The sequence below is a fragment of the Fragaria vesca genome, linkage group LG3, assembly GCF_000184155.1.
Source record: "Fragaria vesca subsp. vesca linkage group LG3, FraVesHawaii_1.0, whole genome shotgun sequence".
Lineage (NCBI taxonomy): Eukaryota > Viridiplantae > Streptophyta > Magnoliopsida > Rosales > Rosaceae > Fragaria > Fragaria vesca.
The window spans coordinates 11579064-11598073 of record NC_020493.1 but is presented as its reverse complement, the minus strand read 5'-3'; the positions used below and the strand labels follow the sequence as shown (position 1 = coordinate 11598073).

The window sequence follows — 19010 nt, the reverse complement described above, 5'->3', positions numbered from 1 at the left end:
TAATTGGTTTCATTTAGGAACACTGTCTTGTTTGTCTCTATGATTCTGTGGGAGTGTGTGGGACAGTAGAACTTGTAGCCTTTGGAATGCTCACAGTAGCCAATAAAAGATGCAGACACTGTTTTAAGATCTAGCTTGCTCTCGTTTGGATTATAAGGCCTAGCTTCGGCCTTACAACCCCAAACATGTGTGTGATAAATGCTAGGCTTTCTATTCTTCCATAACTCAAATGGGGTTTTGGTTGCAGACACAGATTTGGATGGGGTTCTATTAGTCAAATAATTAGCTGTTTTAAGTGCCTCACCCCAAAGAAAATGTGGGAGACCTGAGGTGCACATCATGCTCCTCACCATGTTCATAAAGGTTCTATTTCTTCTCTCTGCAACTCCATTTTGCTCAGGGGTTCCAGGTGTGGTATATTGTGCTATAATCCCATTCTCTTCTAAAAACGAAGCAAACAGTCCCTTATGCTGACCAGTTTCAGTGTATCTCCCATAATACTCACCACCCCTATCACTTCTCACACACTTCACAACTGCATTCAACTCCTTTTCTGCTTCTAACTTAAAGATTTTGAACTTCTCTAAGGCTTGAGACTTTTCAGACATAAGGTATACATGGCAATATCTGGAAAAATCATCAATAAAGGTGATATAATAGCTATTTCCACATATAGTTTGAATCGCAAATGGTCCACAAACATCTGTGTGAACCAATTCCAAAAGGCCTGTACTTCTAACTGCTCCTTTCTTAATCTGTTTAGCAAATTTACCCTTAACACATTCAATACAATCCACCAAATCAGAGAAGTCTAACTCAGGTAAAATTCCCTGCTTCACCATCAATTTCAATCTCTCTTTTGAGACATGTCCAAGTCTCCTATGCCAAAGGAAAGCAGACTTTTCACTGAATTTTCTTTTATTTCCATTAACTAAATCAATAACATTATTCTCAATCAACAAAACCTCTGTGTGGCAAGTATTAGGCAAAGACCAATAATCATCAATACACTTTGTAGTAGCAAGATAATGAGAAGCACGACTTATTTTCATTCCATTAGAATCAACCAAAAACTGGTAATTGTCTTTAACCAAAACAGCAATCGAAATTAAGTTCCTAGACATGGAAGGAACATAATACACTTGCTCTAAAACTAGAAAAACTCCTGGCCTCAAAACTAATTTAACAAAACCAACTGCTTCAATTCGTGCCTTCTCCGACATGGATCCTGATCTCATTTTCCCTTGGCCTCCTCTGGCTTTGCAGCCCCTGTAGAGAATTGGTGATATGCACAGGTGAGCCAGTGTCAAAACTCCAAGTATCAGTATGAACGTTAACTAAATTCACCTCAATATAAAAATTAAACAATGGTTCATTACCTTTCTTTGCCTTCCAGGTCTTATACTTGCCACAATCCTTCTTCATGTGGCCCTTAACCTTACAAAAGAAGCATTTGATGCCTCCCTTGTTGCCACTGACTTTCATGGCCTTCTTGCCAACTCCCAGGTTCTTAGAAGGGCTGGGTTTCTTCTCAGTTTTCTTCCACTGTGGTTTTGTGGTGATTAGGTGAATGGTTACTTTCTTGATCCTCTCGTGTTCTTGGACACATATAGCAATCAGCTTGTTCAATGTCCATTTGTCCTTTTGGGTGGTGTAAGTGGTCTTAAGCTGATCAAATTCAACAGGGATGGATTTCAGAACTAGCATTACAATCATGTCTTCCTCCATGGTCATATTGAGGGCAGTGAGCTTAGCTCCTATATCAATTATCTTTAGAATATACTCCCTAATGTTCATCTTCATATCATACTTCATACCATGCAGCTGGTCTAACAACATAGCAGTCTCAGCCTTGTCACTAATCGTGAACCTCTCAGCTATGGCAGTAAGGTACTCACTAAGTCACTAGCTATCTCTTTCTCAGGAATACCACCTTTCACAACATCAGACATAGTTCTCAGAATAGTGAGCTTACAGATCTTATTGGCTCTCACCCAGTTATCTCTAGCTGCACCATTTTCAGCAGGCATTGGGACACTCAGACACCAATCTACATTCTGTTGAGCTAGGTTCAGGTCTATATCATCTCTCCAGGTCCTATAGTTGCTACCATTCAAAGGCATCACACTCCCTACGTTCACAGGAGTCAAAACTGAAAAAAGAACATAAAAGAAAACAAAAGTTTTAGTACTTCTGGTTATCTATATCCATATCGATATATATCAGTATATATATAAAAATTTTCAAAAAACATGAAAATCACACCAGAAACATACCAAAAACGTAATTAGTATTTCAGTCTAATTCAATAACCAGTCTACCTGTGGGCAAAGCACAAGTTATTCCTTAGTTTTCCTAAACTACAACATATTTTAATTCCTACAACATGATCAGTCAACACCTGTGGGCAAGAAGAAAGGATCATACTGCACTTTAAGAAGTAAAACATATCATATTTAGAACCACATTTGTTATCAAAGATAGGTAAAGTTTAAAGCCATCTGTAGATGATACAGTCCCTATTTCAACAAAAAATATGCAATTTTCAGGTATGTGCTTTAGTTACAATAACCATTTAAAATAGTTTGTTGTGGCAACATGTATTTCAAAATCAAAATCGCGCACTAACCATGTATATCATAACTATCACGCAGCGAAAAGATCATCCCAAAATCGAATTTTTTTTTTTTTCTTCGCAGAAGAACCCTAATCCCAATTCTGGGTTTGCTAAAAAACTTGGTTGTGTTTAACGACCAGAAAAAAAAACAAGGTTTAAAGATGAGATGGGTCGGGTCAAGAGGATCCGCGCCTTTAAAAACGGGTCTTGGGTTCATGCTTGTGCTGGGTTAGTGTATTGGGCCTTGACAAAACTCTTGGCCCAATTCGTGTTCATCAATGTCACAAGTAAGAAAGAAAAAAAAAAATTTACCAGAAAAATTTTTTCAAAAATAATCATGCATAACACAACAAGGTTTATGAAAAAATATGGTTGGCTCTGATACCAACTATTGAACTGTAAACCACATATAGGCATAAACACATTGCATCATGTTTCAGCAAAAACAAGAACATATAAACATATATAAGAATTAGAAGCACCAACCTTGGTTATTCATGTTCAAAGCCATCAAACTGGAGCAGAGGAAGTCTTCTGTGTAATTCTCCAGATTGCCTTTTCACAGTGAGTATGAAAAACTTACAGGCGTAGTATGAGCTTACACAGGGACCCCTTTATATATTGACAAGTTCACTTAGAATCTCATCTCACAAGACAACTCTAATAAACCAATCAATTACCTTATGTGATAACTATAACATATATTCTATGTTATCTCAAACTCCTTGTATTTATCTAATCAGATTACTAAGATAAATATCTAAATTAAGTATTATCGATTAACCTCATTTACTTATTTCACAAGATGTTTATATATGTTGGACTCTCATGTGTTAATCTTGAGTCCACACTAGATATAACTCTAACATAGTTAATACCACTTTTTGTTTGTCTGAGATTTCTTTCAGTGGTTGATCAAAGCTTCAAGTCTTCAACCCACGTTATCGTGGACCAAAAAAGCTTTCACACAACTCTTTTTCGCTCTTGCCCCTTGAGGATATTATATGCTAGGGTTCTTAAGAAATTGAATTTTTTTTTTTTTTTGGGTGAAACTTAAGAAAATGATTTATCCGTACCGATCCACCTCATTAGGGTCCCAAATAAATATAAAATAAGGATTAAGCACATGATTTGTATCCCTTTTTATTATTGATAAAAATTGGTCAAGTTGATTATTGGGAGGTAGGAGACTTTATTTTTTTAATTTATAGGTCTCATGATCGAAGATTTTCTTCCGTGAGGGTATAATGTTCACATTTTGATATTGACATATATATGACTTTGAATTGATGCTACGGTTTGCCTCTTCTGTCAGAAATTGATAGATTTTGCGGCAACAATGGCATATTTGAATCTTGCTGGTCTCCGATTTTGATAGCATTAAGAATTGTTTCAAAACCATTGGTTTTTGAAAAGGTTAAAGACTTTTGATTATTTGTTAAATAGTAGACGATCACGAACTCACGATTATCGAATTGATGGACTCCCACTTATAGCGTTACAGGTTTTGAAAGCATAGATCAACGGATAGTATACTGAAGTGTAAGTAAACCTGAATTCATTAGGAAAACAGTTTGATCATCAATGAGAATACAAATATTGTAATTACAACCAAACAAATCAAAGTTGATTGCTCAACAGAATTGTTTTGAATATTGTTAAGTTGATATATGAGAGACTAAAACGTGCATGTATTCTTAGACATGTCACATTATCACATATATTATATCAAGAGTAGCAGCCCGAGCAAAGGAGCAGGGTGGCGCAGATCAACTACTATGTTCCTGGTTAACGAATGTTGTTCCTTACAATCCAATTAAACAACTAATGATGATTAGACATCCAGATTAAGCCACAGATGACCAAATATTTGAAAGTTTACGGCAGCTAGCTGGTCAGTATTATTTGTTAGGTATTCTTCTATATTATATATAAAAGACTATCAATCTAAGGAAAAGATGAGAGGAAAGGAAAGTTATAACTTAACTAGCATGACATAAAGTTTGTAGAACTGTCTTGATTTCGCCAAAGACTCAATTGACAATGAGTATGAGAGTTTTGTAGCTAACTGGTTAGCTTCATAATGGTAAGTTAACAATCTCTAAACCAATTTTTCTGGCCATACATCATGTCGGAATGTACCAAATAAGAAATAATGCACACCACACAAATCAGCCTACAACTTGTGTAATGTGTTTGTTAATGCTGCATAATCGACAATGAATCGACTGATTGTTTGCGTTTTACAATTCATTTCATAATCGTCATACCAATCGAACAATTTTAAATCGAAGGAGCTGGTTTTTTAATGATAATAAGAATCAAGTTTGAGCGAATAAAAGTGTAACCAAACTTATGATTCACCAATTCCTTATAACGTTTTATTTGTTTTAGTTATAGTCAATGGCTCGTAAATCACCACTTTTTCTTTTTAGCCAAAATTTTAACAAGAAATTATCTATAGTTCTATACCATGAATGAGGTCGTTCACGGGTAAACAACCAAAAGACCCAAATAGGCATGCTAGCTCATTAAAAACCAATTCACCTCGCACATAACAAGCCTATTACAAACCAAAGTAACTTCATCTCTAAATACTATTTTTACGATATCTATTTTCTACTTGTTGTAAAAACGTAATTATTGAGTTTGGGTTGTTCCCTAACCTAAAAACTATAGAAAATCGCCACTCTTGTTGCGTTTACGTATAATTTTATTGATGGTATAAAAAACTTTATCCGTTCCATCCTTTTCCTCATCAATTCCCAGAAAGAGAAATAAAATAGAAATGTGTACTGATAAGCTGATATGGTCAATTGGTGATGTAAATGATCCAAAACTTGAGGGTGAAGCATGGGCCATCAGTGGAGACCCGCAGGGTCAGTCATTAATGGTCCGACCCAGTCCGACCCGTTTGTGACGGCACACCCAATCCTACACTACACCCTCTACAACTACACCTACACCCCACTCGAGACGAAGACGAAGAACTGGCCTGGTTGGGTTTAACAAGTCCCTTCACTAATTAAACAACCGCGTCAACACTCAACTACCAACCACCTTTGTGCCACGAAACCGGGTTTGTTATAACACTTTTGATCGGAGAAGAGACGAGGTCGTATGAATATGAAAGGCACCAAGGTTGCAGTGGTGGGGAGTGGAAGTAAGTGAAGGGCATCAACACTCCCTTTGGTTTTTATTTTGGGTTTGGTCTATTTTATTCGGTTTTGTCTAACCACTAACTTTCCTTTTCTGGAAACTTACATACAGTTTCAGGAGCTGTGTGCGCTTCAAGTCTTGCCAGAAATGGAATCTCTGTGACATTGTTCGAGTCTGCTAGAGGCCCAGGTGGCCGTATGTCCCAAAGAAGGTAACTTTTTCTGGTTTCACATTCATTTTTGTGTTAAAGTTTTTACCTTTACTTGATGAGATTAGAGGAGTAATTTGGTGTTGGTAAATATGAGAAATGGAGTTTTTGATTGTAGTTGAGTCTTTTTGGGTAAGGTGAAAGCATTTAGGTTGATTGAACAGGATTACAAGTCTGAATGTTGATTTTAGGAAATACCAAAAAAAAAGAAGAAGAAGAAGAAGAAGAAGAGTGAGGTTCTAATGCTAACTGCCAACTTTGAACTTTGAACTTTGGCCTTTTGATTTGTATGACTGGGTTTTCTTTTCCTTCCATAGATCCTAATCTCTGTGATTAGGAAATAGTCAATAAATTGATTTACTAACAGATACGATTGTTAGTTTGGGTCATTTCTGTTTGTCACCATTTTACGAATCAATGACTACTTATTACATTGATAATTTTCTGAGAAATGGCCTTTGTTTTTGCTGTTATTTGGAAGTTCAACCATGTGGAGCTTATATGTGGGAACGAGTTGCTTGACATGAGTATCCCTTTCCTTTTGATAATGAAAGATAGTTTCATGTCCTCTCTAATCATGTAGAGAAAATGTTGAAGATGGGAAGGAGCTGTTGTTTGACCATGGTGCTCCGTTTTTCACTGCCAACAACACCGAGGTTCAGAGTCTTGTCCATGACTGGGAATCAAAGGGTCTGGCAGCTATCTGGAAAGAGAAATTTGGTTGTTTTGATCGCACGTCAAACAAATTTGTTGACCTAGAACAGGTTTGCCAGTATTCCTATATTCAACATGCTTTATAATCCCAGATATTTGATTAGTGAAGTAGGCCAGGGTACTGATACATATGCTTCGTCTTGGATAAATTCAATAATGTGTTGCCCCCTCCCTTGTCAGGGCTATCTTGGATATAAACTAGTTTATTGTTTAGCATTGTTGTGTTAAGTTGGTTCAGACCTTTCCTTTCTGCTGTATGATGTTCTTCTTCACTTTCTTTTTTGTTTTCCATAAGAAAACGCTGATGTCCAAGCTTCCATTAAAGAACGAATATCCTGTACCATTCATTTTGTTATCTAGGCTTGTCATACCTGCCAAATTTCCCAAAACTTGTTATCTTGTGAAGCTGCATCTTGTGTTTGTACCAATCAAACTAATGTTATATTGAGATTAACTACAGTTACTGCCAGTACCAACTAATGTGAACCTATGGAAATTCTTCCTCTAAAATGCATCATAATAACTCAAATATATCCGAACATTGAACAGAAACTATAACATAAAGGCCTCACTTGCATTACTGTGATTGTGTTTTGTTGGGATATAAATTGTTTAAATCATTTGTTCTGAATATCAATTTCATTTAGGAAGGATTAATAAGTAAGAGATATGTGGGTATCCCAGGGATGAATTCTGTATGCAAAGCATTGTGCCGTGAACCTGGTATGTCTTAATCATAGTACTTTTTCATTGGAAAGATTTCAGTCAAGGTTGTGTGCAACTCTGCATACTTAAAAAATTATCTCTCTATTTTTTGTTAGGTGTGGAAAGTAAGTTTGGTACAAGTGTTAATAGATTGGAGTGGCTAGAGGATCAAAATATGTGGTCACTGATTGGTTTGGATGGACAAAATCTTGGTCAGTTTAAGGGAGTGGTTGCAACAGATAAAAACATAGTTTCACCCAGGTTTACAAGTGTTACAGGAAGACAACCACCTCTTGGTAATAATGCTCTCCTTCAAGCTTTTTTTCTTTTTTTCTTTTTTTTTACTGAAGAATAATTAGACAAACGTCCGCAGAAGTTTTCTGTAAAAATCTATTGATTTTTTCCCTTTTTCTGGGCATTAGGTGACAGTTCATGATAAAGCTTATCATCTTTTGTGGCTAGTTACTTAACACATGCTTTGTCCTGATGATGGACATATTGCTGACCTTACTCTCATGGTTAATCATTAAGTAGAGATGCTACTACAATTCCACTTGGTAAAATTTGGTAAACATGCTTGAAAGTGACATCAATTAGTTTGGTGTCTCCCTTTTTTCTCCATAATGGCCTCTACAAATTATTGTATTTTACATTAAACAATGGGATGCTTATTCTTCAAAGTAGTAAAACCAGCATAAGTAAAGCAATATTTGTTAGAAGTATTGTTGTGATACTGGCACGTTCCCCTTTTTTTTTTTTTTTTTTTTTTTTCAGTCATTCTCTGTTATAATTCTTGTCTCGTACATGCATTGCTAGTGAAGCATAACATAAGTGCGACCTAAGTCACCTAACCATTTCTGGTCTCTCTGCAGATTTGAAATTATTTCCAGAGTTAGCAGTTAAGCTGAATGACATTCCGGTTCGGCCATGCTTTGCTCTAATGATAGCCTTTGCAGAACCTCTGACATCGGTGAGATACTTATTATGCAGTCTTAGATCAGCTTTAATCATCTGCAAACTTTGCGGATCAATAAAATTCTACATGGTTCAGCTGCTCAGCTTCCCTTCTTTTCTATTGGGATGCTTGGTTTTGGCGTTTTGTCTTATATAGTTATATTTATGTTTAAACCTTTTTTCACATGGGGTGACCCTGGTGCCTAATCTCTGGTTCAGATACCCTTTAAAGGGTTCTCAATTAAAAATTCTGAAGTTTTAAGTTGGGCTCATTGTGACAGCAGCAAGCCTGGCCGTTCTACCTCTAGGTAGTGATGGAATATAATGGTCTACCTCTCCTTGTATTCTTTTCTTATTTTCATTGAGTTTTACTTATCAGACATCTTTTTTTTCCTTTATCTCCTTTGAAGTGAGCGATGGGTTCTGCATTCTACAATGGAGTATGCTCAGAGAATAATTGCTGAAACTGGACTTCAGAAGCTTTCAGATGCAACATTGACTAAAGTGGCTGAAGAACTATTCCAAGAATTACAAAGCCTGGGACTTATTATTTCTCAACCCTTTTTTAAGAAAGCTCATAGATGGTCAGTATATATACTCTAGACTCACCGTTTTAGTGTTAGTTCTAAGAGCACTAGTATATACCCATAAGAGAGCATTTGGTCAATGAGTCTTGTCTAGGGAAACTTATCAGTTGAATTATAGCTTATCAGCTGTCTGGTAGATAAGTTCTGTTTGTTCTTCTTTTACATGATAATTATTCGCCCTCAATAACAAACTTTGGAGTTGCACCTCATTCTCTTGACAATGAGGAAATGTCATTCACTTAATGAATTTATTCTGATATAGTATTATAGTCAAATGATCATAATGTCAATTCATGATACATGGTTTTGCTGAGGAGTTTTAAATTCTTGCCTATTTAGATTGCAAGAACATAGGAACCATGCATTGTGTTGTTTAAATGCTTTGAAAAATGCAGATTTCATCATATAAAAGAACGACATGTGATCTGATATCTTGTTTTGTTTGCAGGGGAAGCGCTTTTCCAGCTACTACCATAGCCAGAGAGGAGAAATGTCTTTGGGATGGGAACAAGAGACTTGCCATCTGTGGTGATTTCTGTGTTAGTCCAGATGTTGAAGGTGCTATAGTTAGTGGCCTGGCCGCAGCTTCCCAACTTTCAGAGCTCTTATGCTGCTTATGATAGTTGCTGTTTACGACTAATGAGTTTAACAAGTAATTTGCTTTTGCTTCCCTTATGGATTCAGTATTCATTGCGGAAGTTTGTAACAATGATCCAACTCTACAAGAAAATAAATCTCAATGTTTAAAGCAAATTGCTATAGATTCTATGAATTTGGTATTCAATAAAGTTGTGAAATTTAGAACAGAATGTTAAAATTCAATTCAAGTTCTGTTTGTAGATTATGATGTCTGAGCTCATTTATAGTTGTAATACCCAGAATCAGGCAAAACCAGAAGCAGATAATTTCAAGACTCTTTTATGTTTGGCCCTTTGTCCACGTGTCATAATATAATATGGGGTCAGAATTAATAGAAACACATAATTTCTCCTCTGTTTTTTTTTGGTTGACAAGTCATTTCCCATTTTGATAAATGATAATGTTGGCAATACCATATCCAGATTGAACCACAGAACCAGTGCCACGTGTCACCACTGCAATCACTTGTGCACATTGTTTACTGTTATGATGATTTATCAAGGAGTTATACAAGTCACATACCACACAACACACAATCAGCAGGAGAAGCAAATTAGCAAGGTCTGAGTAAATGGCAGCCTCAGTTATGGCCTCAGTGAGCTTGAAACCAGCTCCTTTCAGCTTTGAGAAGTCAGCAGTGAGAGGGCTTCCCTCTCTTGCTAGGACCTCTGCATCATTCAAGGTCCAAGCCAGTGGTGGCAAGAAGATCAAGACTGCCACCCCCTATGGTATGTACAAGTGCATACAGGCTATGCCTTAATTTGACAATCCCTGTTTGATAAAGATACATATCTGCATGGCTCATTTCTGATAAACAACATTTGGTGCAGGAACTGGTGGTGGAATGAACTTGAGGGATGGGGTAGATGCCTCAGGAAGGAAGGGTAAAGTAAGTAAATTCATTGGTCCTTTTCATTTTAGATTTACTCTTTGCATTTTGAATGAATTCTGATATTTATGCTAATCTACTACCTTGTAATTAGCATTTGACCAAATTTACTTGATTCAGGGAAAGGGTGTCTACCAGTATGTAGACAAATATGGCGCTAATGTTGATGGATACAGGTATACATGTAGCTTCAGTAATCTTAGCCATAAATATGTTTAATTCTTTTGATCTGGTTTTGATATATTAACAAAGTAGTAATAACATCACTTATCCATACATGTCTAGAATTGTTACAATGAGTTTAGTTCACTGCCTTAAAAAAGTTACATAAAAGAACATAACATCCCTGTTGTATTGATATAGAGAAGAACCTATGATTAGCTTTACAGGAAATTTCCAAACTCAATTTTAACGAAATTTATCAGTTTTTAGTTTACCATGTTCAACCCTACACCTCCAAATCTACAGAACTGACTGTAATAGAGTTTCTGATATACAGTAACAATTACTGTATAAGGAGTTCCTTGATCTTCTTCTTGCTCAGTAGTTTGATGGAGTGAATTGATAAACAATCATATGCCTGATAGATGACTGAGACTCAAAAATACTTCTTGTTTCTGATCAAACAGTTCAAATTTCAGACTTAAATATATTGGATACAAACTCTTATTGCTATATATTTTTGGTATCTGGACACTGGATTGATACTAACTATGTATCCTTTTAATTAATTACTGGCTTGATATATTCTAACTATTCTTTTCGGATGAGTGCAGTCCCATCTACAACACCGATGAATGGTCTCCAAGTGGTGATTACTATGCTGGTGGTAAGCATCTTCAACTTTATAACAAGAATTTCCATAAATAATTTCCTTTGTTCAAAGAGCATAGTTGTGTTTTCTTCCAGCTCCTGTACTTAGTACGTAGGCTTCATAGTAATACTTAAGGAGGTGAATTAAATCAGATGACGGAATCTAAGTAATATGTATGCATGAAATTGCAGGTGCCACTGGCTTGGCTATCTGGGCTGTGACCCTCTTCGGCATTCTTGCCGGGGGTGCTCTTCTTGTCTACAACACCAGTGCATTGTCACAGTAGAAGAGTAACCGTCTCTTGTAATATTAGTATGTGATTGTTATAGCCTATTTCAACTAGCTGTCCAAAACAAGAACATTAAAGAACTACGTACTCTGTGCAAATGTTTACTTGTAATGTTTTAGCTTGGACTCAATTTGATGCCTGTAATATTTTCCGTTGAACTGCATCTTCGATTGTCCATTTGACCTGTTAAGTTGTCTAGTTGGTAGAGTAGCTGTGTCTGTATAGGAAATTAGAAATACCATCACCAAGCCTTGACGTGCAAGGCGATGGGCAGTGCTATTCCCACTCAAATCGTCCCAAGCCCCATCAAAGTTTAGCTCCTTCAGCTGGTATAATCTGAACCCTTTTCATACCTGGAGATTAATGTGAGAAAACTCCAACAAAACAATAAACCTGGGTATGCTAGTTTGAACCATCACCCCCAATCTTCACACATGAACCCCTAACCAGTATTCCATCTTGTAAGCTAAGTAGTATCTCTATAGTCCAAGATATGTGTGCACGATGTTTTGAGCTTCGAAGTGTCAGTTCATCAATTTCATAACCCTAACTCTTAAATCCTAAAATGGCCGGTTATATATGTAAGTTACCAAGTCATATATGCACTTAATTTAAACCTACCTAGCTAACTATGAAGCCTGTGTGGCTGTAACACCAATTAAGCAGGTTCAAGTACATTAGTTTAACTTTCAAGTGTAATCCTGGTGAACAAAGTTAGAAGAATACACCATACAAAGACAACGCCGTTAGTTTCATTTTCTCAATCAAGTGTAAATATAATTAGAATCTTTTCTAGCTATTGTAGAATCACAGAGAGATCGATGGAGAGCTTTCTACTCCTCTCGGCCCATAAACACTTCTTGTATTTAGCTAGATTTGCAGATTAACACAATCATGATTCTTCATACACTGTTATCATCAAGCATGCACTAGCTTGTTAAGAGTATACAGGCCCAGTGCAGCAAGCCCAGTCCACATCCTTGCAGGTCCAATCCATATCTGCACCGCTGGTGACCTAATCAACTTGGAGAACAAGTCGTCTTCCTGCTCTACATCTCAAGCCAATCTGTTTCTTCTCTTCAAGCTTATCAATTTCATCTTTGATTTTGTATCAATAACCAGAAATATCAAGTATTGCTTTCTCTTTTCTTTGCTTTTTTTCATCTTCTGAAAATAGAATAGTTTTGTTGTTCATCAATTATCAAATTATGATCATGGTAGTTTTTCAGCATAGCTGACTAGCTAGGACAAAAATACGTACGTACATCTAGTCAGTTACTGTTGGAATATACTTGTCAGCGAATCCTTGTGCTGAGGTCGGTAGGATTTCATTTTCTCTCCTCCACCAGATTGTCGTTTCCTATATCATAGTTTTATAGAGGAGTCACAAAATCTATATTAATTCTTTGAATTGGTTGTTTTGGGTTTTTCTTGGCATCACACTGACCAATGGGGGAATTCAAAAAGAGAAAGAAAAAACAAAAACAAAACCTGCGCAAGATGAGGAATGGAAGACAGTTCCAAGTATCATTTCCAGATTAAAAATTGTTCTAAATATAACCAAGGATATATTAATAACTAGCCAGCTTTCATGGAGTTAAATATGGAATCTGCAAACTGCTACTTACTCCCTAATTAAAAAGACTAAGGGCTAGTTTGGTATTGCTATGACTTTAAAAAAAACTATTGTTGTTGTACTGCAAAAATAATTAGTTGTGAATTAAAATAGTTTTATGTTTGCTAAATATTAGTTTTAATTTATTAATTTATTATGCTGGCAAGATAAAATTTATTAATTTCTAATGTTTTTAGTGACAGCTGTTTTTAAAAGTAATTTTTAGGTTGCTTCTAAAAGCTTCTGTTAGTAATTGTAAATTTAAAAAAAAAAAAAAAAAAACTGTTTTTCTTTTATTTACCAAACACTATAAAATCTAAAAGTTCGGACAGAAGCTGATTTTTCTAAAAGCGAAGTTGTACCAAACTAGGCCCAAGTGTCATCACATATCACATTATCACTACATACCTATTAATTCTCTTTGCATCCATGTATTTGAACAAGCTAGAAAGACAGGTTATTGATCATACTCATGACTTGCTCACTCTAACCCTTCAAAATCACACAATAAATAGAGGAGTACGTGCAATAGTAAAACTACAATTGAAATTCAAATGCATTAATTACTTAACCAGATAATTAAAATTGAGTCTCTAATTGACTAATTGTCTCATCGTTTGCTCAATCCGTATATTATAAATTTAAGGGTTTTTTTTTTCAGAATGAAGAGTACGTACATGTCTTAAATTTTTCTAAAAAAACGACCCTTAATTTTTTTTTTTTTTTCAAGGACTTGGATCGAAACGCAAGCCAAAACGAGCTTGACACACGAAGTTAAATTAACCACTACATGCAAATTAATTGCTAATTCCTTGCAAGCACGCATACTTCTAAACTTGACTTTACAATAATCCTTTTAACATTTGTTCGAATGTAGCTACGTACATGAATCGACCAATACGAATCAATAGTGACTCCAAACACTGGGCATACCAACATTTGTTCGACTGTAGCTACGTACATGAATCGACCAATACGAATCAATAGTGACTCCAAACACTGGGCATACCAACTTGATGATCAGACAGGTAGTTATCCGAACTACTTCCGGCAGCTTCGAATTCTCCTCCGAAGCTTGATGGTGATGAGCCTTTGAAGACAGATGACGGCGTGTTAGGGTAGCAGCTGGTTTCCATCTTGGTTAGCTGACTTAAAACTGCTTTCAGTACCTTCTTATTGTCAGATGAAAAATTAGCATTGTCAAGAAATGTACTTGTCCCCGCATTCGACAACTCGCCGCCGCAGCCGGCGTTCTGTTCCAGAATGTTGCCGTAAGAAGTAGTGGTGAAATTTGGGTTGGTAGTCATTTGGTTTTGAGAGAAAAGGGTGTCAATGGAGAAGCAGGGCACTTGCTGATGATGACGAAGATACTCATTATCATGGTGAAGTTGAGGAGTTGGGCCATCGAAGCTGATGTAAGAGTCCATCAGAGCTGGGAGATGATGTGACGAAGAGCCTGTGTCATCTTCGTAGCAGCTTATCGATGATCCCATGCTGGGTTTGGCAGCAATTAGTTCTCTGTTCTTGTAGAACACCCTGCAGAGAACCCAATCTTCCTGTACATTCACATAAATAAACAACAATTTAACATGAGATTAATTAACAATTAGCTAGCTAGCTAGCAGCCATTACTTAAATACTAGGGTTTTTGCTGACCCTCATTTCTTTTGAAATGCATTACAGCTGATAAGAATTAACTATAAATAGTCTTAGTATTAGTTAAGTGGCCAGAATGTGCTTAGGTCAGCTACCATAGTTTATACGATAAGATAAAATTGGGAAATTTGTCATGACAAATGTGGACAGATCGATATGCGTTTGGAGATGAAATACTTTCATATAAGAAGTCAAATATCTCTATCATAAATAAATAATAGAAATTCTTTTGTAAGTTACCACTTGCCATACTCCTTTAAAATTCTCAGTAGATCACCAATTGAAATTAATTAATAAGAAAAAAAAGAAGGGGAAAAAAAAGAGAAGAGATTTGGATGTTTAGCTACAGTTAAGAACCCTGGCTACACTATTTTATGCTTTGTTAGAGAGTAACTATCACTTGCTCAACTAACTGAAATAGGAAAATAGGAATATCCTTGATAGGCTATCAATGGTGTAGTCGATATTCACGACTTCATTTTAGGGTTGTTACTTGTTAGTTAGGGTTATTTTGATAGTAGAATTGAGTGTTTAGGGTTTGATATGCAAAAACTATGAACACAGTAGATGTTACCTTCCCAGGTGATATTTTGGGAGGACCAAAGGGACCTTCAAGCCGGAACTCATGCATCACCCAGTCGGATTTTCTGCCTTTGGGAGCCCGACCCTGGTAGAACACCAAGGTTTTCCTCATACCTACCAGGGTTGTTCCCTTGCGAAAGATTGGCCTGTCTTTTCCGGTTGCCTTCCAATACCCAGTTGCAGTTGCTCGGTTTGTTCGTAGCCCCGTCGCGTATTTCCGATCACGCTGACTGTAGAAATACCATTCCTTTCCTCCCACACATGCATTTTCTGCCATGTAAAACATTCCTCGTCACAAATTTTGATCATCAACAATGACTGTGTTAGTTTATGTATGAAAAATATGCAAAGATCGACGCTATAGAAATATAGAATCCGAAGCTTTTTCTGGGTTTAATTTACGTTAGGTTCGATCACCTTCCACACCAGCTAGGAATTAAGAACCCTAATGCTCTGATCTGACTTATTCCTTGCCATGCACTATGGAATTTACTAATACGATTCATAGCAAATAAAGTATTAATCCATTGTATGATATATTCGATATCATATACTTTAGGTAAAATTTCCAGATCGAATCTGATGATGCGCCAGTACTACTAATCAACCGTATAATATACAGTGATGTCAAGCGAAGACTTCTTTGCATAGATAGCTAGCACATGGCGACAAACTAACCATCATCCATGTTTGGCTAAAATAGCTGAACTATATCCCAACTATTTATGCAGGTGAGAGGTCAATATCCAAGTCTTTGGAAGAAAACTATTCAACCTAAATTGTTGCATAAACCGTCAAATGTGTGCTAACTAAGCTCATCACAAAACTAAAGTGTCTATTTCCTTTTGGTATTTCACATGACAAGTTTCTTTGCTTTAAATGGTGGCATTATTACAAGTAGTGCACATATCAATCGTTTTTCTTTCGATTGAGATTGTTTTATTAATCGTTTGATCGACATACGTAATTATTTTTATTTTTAATATGTCTTAGTGTCGTTATCGGTTAATAATTAAATATGTGAACACTTGTCAGAAAGAAGACCCTCTTTCATTGTTGGTCCATTTTAAGATCAAATTAAAGACGACGGATTATAGAAGTTTAAAGAAGAATATGTTTGAAAAAATCAAAGTAGATTGATATGATTAGAGGACGATGGTGACAACCTTAAGCCTCTAAATGGTTTGGGTGAGGATGAATAAGAAAGTTTAATTCCTTTCTAACCTGATGATACACGCGTGTGGTCACGATGGGGTAGGAACTAGACTTTAGAGGTTATGCTTTGTTATCACAATCACTATCTCAACTTTTGGTTGGGAGCATAGCAATTAGGAACATCCATTTCTTCAAAAGTAATGAATGGGAAATCTTTGTATCATAGTGATAAACGTAGATAGACTCATGTATGGGGGAATGAATTTTCCCCTATAGATAGATGTTTGGGAGCTGGTTCTAGACAATTCAAAGTAAAGATCATCATATGCAGCTCTCAACCTCATCAAAATGGCGGTAGCGAAGCCTCCATAATTCTCTCCAATAAGTTCGATTGCATATGAGAATATGAAATTATTATCAACTAATTGACTAATTATATAATTAGTAAATCCACTAGAGTTCAAAATTAGTGAAATTATCTTCTCAATCCATCTTATGTTGACATTATTCTTCTATATTTACATGGGCGTAAGTGACACTTATTCATGAGGTGTAGACTCACGTACGAACAAACTACGATTCAAAGTCATTTATCCGGGCAGATGGATAACCGATGATACGTATATATGTAGTTATAATTAGTGGTTCACTGTATTATTAAAAAATTATATATCATGGAATACGAGAAATTGAAGTCGTACATAAGCACGTGGATGGATGTTCACGAGTGACCATGACTTTATTACATAACTCAGTATAGTATAAAGCCGTGTACACAAGTGTACACGGACCAACTCTACCTATCTAGCTATATATATATATATATATATATATAGTTCAAGTAAGGTAAATTCGAAGTCGAAAATGAGTCTACTTGTATCGATTTAGGGAGTTCTTCATGATGAATATATCATAGAAGTAAGCACTACAAAACTCATGTAAGTAATTTGAGTTTGTTTTACATAAATCATGTGTGTGAGAGTGGAAATCACACTTTAGTCATAAACATATGCCAAATCAAGAAGATCTGATATGATTGTACACACAAAGTTGCTCACATTTTATTACACGAAGGGAACAACGACGTTATAAAACCAAATGTATTTTTGTTTATAAATATCCAAAGTCTTTTAAAATTCAGAAACAAAAAATGCCAGGAACACGTCAAACAACTTGAATGAAATATTGTAACATTAATATATGACATATTCTAAAATACTGTATAGATGAAAACTATATATATCAAAGTACGTATATACCGGATCAACAAGTAGCCTAGCTATTTCCTTTTGCAAAGGAAAACAAAAAAAAATACAAGTTGTATGTGTGTTTCTTTTTTTCTTTCTTTTCTGCAAAACGAAATGAAAATGTGAGCAACTTTGTGTACAATAATTGCGTGAACATGCTAATATATCAGCATCGCTGATCCCATTGGTCACATGTTAACTGGTCCACTCTATGTGATTGGTAGAGGCCATGACAAACCCAAATTAACAACCTGATTGGACTCCCTTAAAAATATGTAATTCTAATCATATTCATGAAAATTTCAACCTGCAGTTTTGTTTTTACTGATATATCTCTTCGTTTTGTCAATTACGAAATTACTAGAACAACCTAATGGTCTTAAATTTACGCTCACAGAAGAGAAAACTAGCTTTCAGGTTTCATATCATAAGCTGTGTTTATGGTTTCAAGATATATAGAACCATTTCGAACCAAAATAGAGAGCTCGAAATACCAGTACACGCATATGAATGATCTGTAAAGTTAGAATCGTAGTATATTATTACTTCATGCAGAAGAAATGGACACGGATGAGATTAATAAGGAATAATGAGTTTTATTCGAAGCAGAAGAGGGAATGAGAGAATGAAGAAACTGACCAGGAATGTCCCAAGGCTCACACTTGTTGAGGTCGACTTCGATCATGAGAGTGGAGTCGGAGTGAGTCACCTTCTTCATCAGATAATCACAGACCAGCTCTTCATCTCTGGGATGGAACCTGAACCCAGGTGGCAATTTTGCCTCCACCATGCTTATGTTACTCATTTTCTGGGTTTTTGCTTTGTCCCAGTGTCAGAGAGAAACAGAGAGCGAGAGAGAGATGAGGAGGAAGAGGAGGAGGAGGAGGGGGAGGGGGAGGAAGAAGAGAGATTAACTTAGGAGCAGAGAGCAAATGTTTCTCATGGGAGAGAGAGATCCCAATTCTCAAACAAAGAAGGCAAGTGGGTGGAGCTATATATACAAATGAACAAGAGGGAAAACAAAGGGGGTAAAGTCAACTGGTTATTCCGTGTAAAATTGTAACAAAGGAATGTGGGTTTGAAATAACATTTATCCTTCTCATCGAGAAAAAACATAACCAGGTAGAGGGGTAGATTTAGAAACTTTTTTTTATCAGAAAATTATACCCTTCCAAGTTCC

At 36.1% G+C, this 19010-nt stretch overlaps 3 protein-coding genes across 3 annotated transcripts; 2 read left to right on the top strand and 1 right to left on the bottom strand.

Annotated features, from left to right (window-relative positions):
- The first annotated feature begins 5509 nt into the window (after nt 1-5509).
- On the top strand, nt 5510-9676 carry LOC101302047. The gene is made up of 9 exons (XM_004294152.1): nt 5510-5780; nt 5888-5987; nt 6568-6748; nt 7346-7421; nt 7520-7699; nt 8276-8373; nt 8577-8665; nt 8768-8941; nt 9393-9676. Exons 1-9 carry the CDS (start codon nt 5738-5740, stop codon nt 9562-9564), a joined length of 1113 nt encoding a protein of 370 aa, XP_004294200.1. The 5' UTR covers nt 5510-5737; the 3' UTR covers nt 9565-9676.
- A 414-nt stretch (nt 9677-10090) lies between these two features.
- LOC101305541 (photosystem II 10 kDa polypeptide, chloroplastic-like) lies at nt 10091-11761 on the top strand. The gene is made up of 5 exons (XM_004294164.1): nt 10091-10311; nt 10414-10472; nt 10593-10648; nt 11249-11301; nt 11478-11761. Exons 1-5 carry the CDS (start codon nt 10155-10157, stop codon nt 11570-11572), a joined length of 420 nt encoding a protein of 139 aa, XP_004294212.1. The 5' UTR covers nt 10091-10154; the 3' UTR covers nt 11573-11761.
- Nucleotides 11762-13799: 2038 nt separating this feature from the next.
- On the bottom strand, nt 13800-18741 carry LOC101304364 (NAC domain-containing protein 21/22-like). Its single transcript, XM_004294160.1, has 3 exons — nt 18470-18741; nt 15421-15698; nt 13800-14746 (listed from the first exon to the last, which is right to left on the bottom strand). The coding sequence occupies exons 1-3, from the start codon at nt 18633-18635 to the stop codon at nt 14171-14173; spliced, it is 1020 nt and encodes a 339-aa protein (XP_004294208.1). The 5' UTR covers nt 18636-18741; the 3' UTR covers nt 13800-14170.
- Between the last annotated feature and the right edge of the window lie 269 nt (nt 18742-19010).

What these genes read in the sequence shown, in the direction of transcription:
- LOC101302047 (XM_004294152.1), top strand. Translation starts at nt 5,738, where the DNA reads ATGAATATGAAAGGCACCAAGGTTGCAGTGGTGGGGAGTGGAA. An exon ending in AGGAAGACAACCACCTCTTG is followed by an intron (nt 7,700 to 8,275) that starts GTAATAATGCTC and finishes GTCTCTCTGCAG; the next exon opens with ATTTGAAATTATTTCCAGAG. An exon ending in CCTGGCCGTTCTACCTCTAG is followed by an intron (nt 8,666 to 8,767) that starts GTAGTGATGGAA and finishes TCTCCTTTGAAG; the next exon opens with TGAGCGATGGGTTCTGCATT.
- LOC101305541 (XM_004294164.1), top strand. Translation starts at nt 10,155, where the DNA reads ATGGCAGCCTCAGTTATGGCCTCAGTGAGCTTGAAACCAGCTCCTTTC. An exon ending in CAAGACTGCCACCCCCTATG is followed by an intron (nt 10,312 to 10,413) that starts GTATGTACAAGT and finishes CATTTGGTGCAG; the next exon opens with GAACTGGTGGTGGAATGAAC. An exon ending in TGGTGATTACTATGCTGGTG is followed by an intron (nt 11,302 to 11,477) that starts GTAAGCATCTTC and finishes ATGAAATTGCAG; the next exon opens with GTGCCACTGGCTTGGCTATC.
- LOC101304364 (XM_004294160.1), bottom strand. Translation starts at nt 18,635, where the DNA reads ATGAGTAACATAAGCATGGTGGAGGCAAAATTGCCACCTGGGTTCAGG. An exon ending in TGAGCCTTGGGACATTCCTG is followed by an intron (nt 15,699 to 18,469) that starts GTCAGTTTCTTC and finishes TTTACATGGCAG; the next exon opens with AAAATGCATGTGTGGGAGGA. An exon ending in CCAAAATATCACCTGGGAAG is followed by an intron (nt 14,747 to 15,420) that starts GTAACATCTACT and finishes GTGAATGTACAG; the next exon opens with GAAGATTGGGTTCTCTGCAG.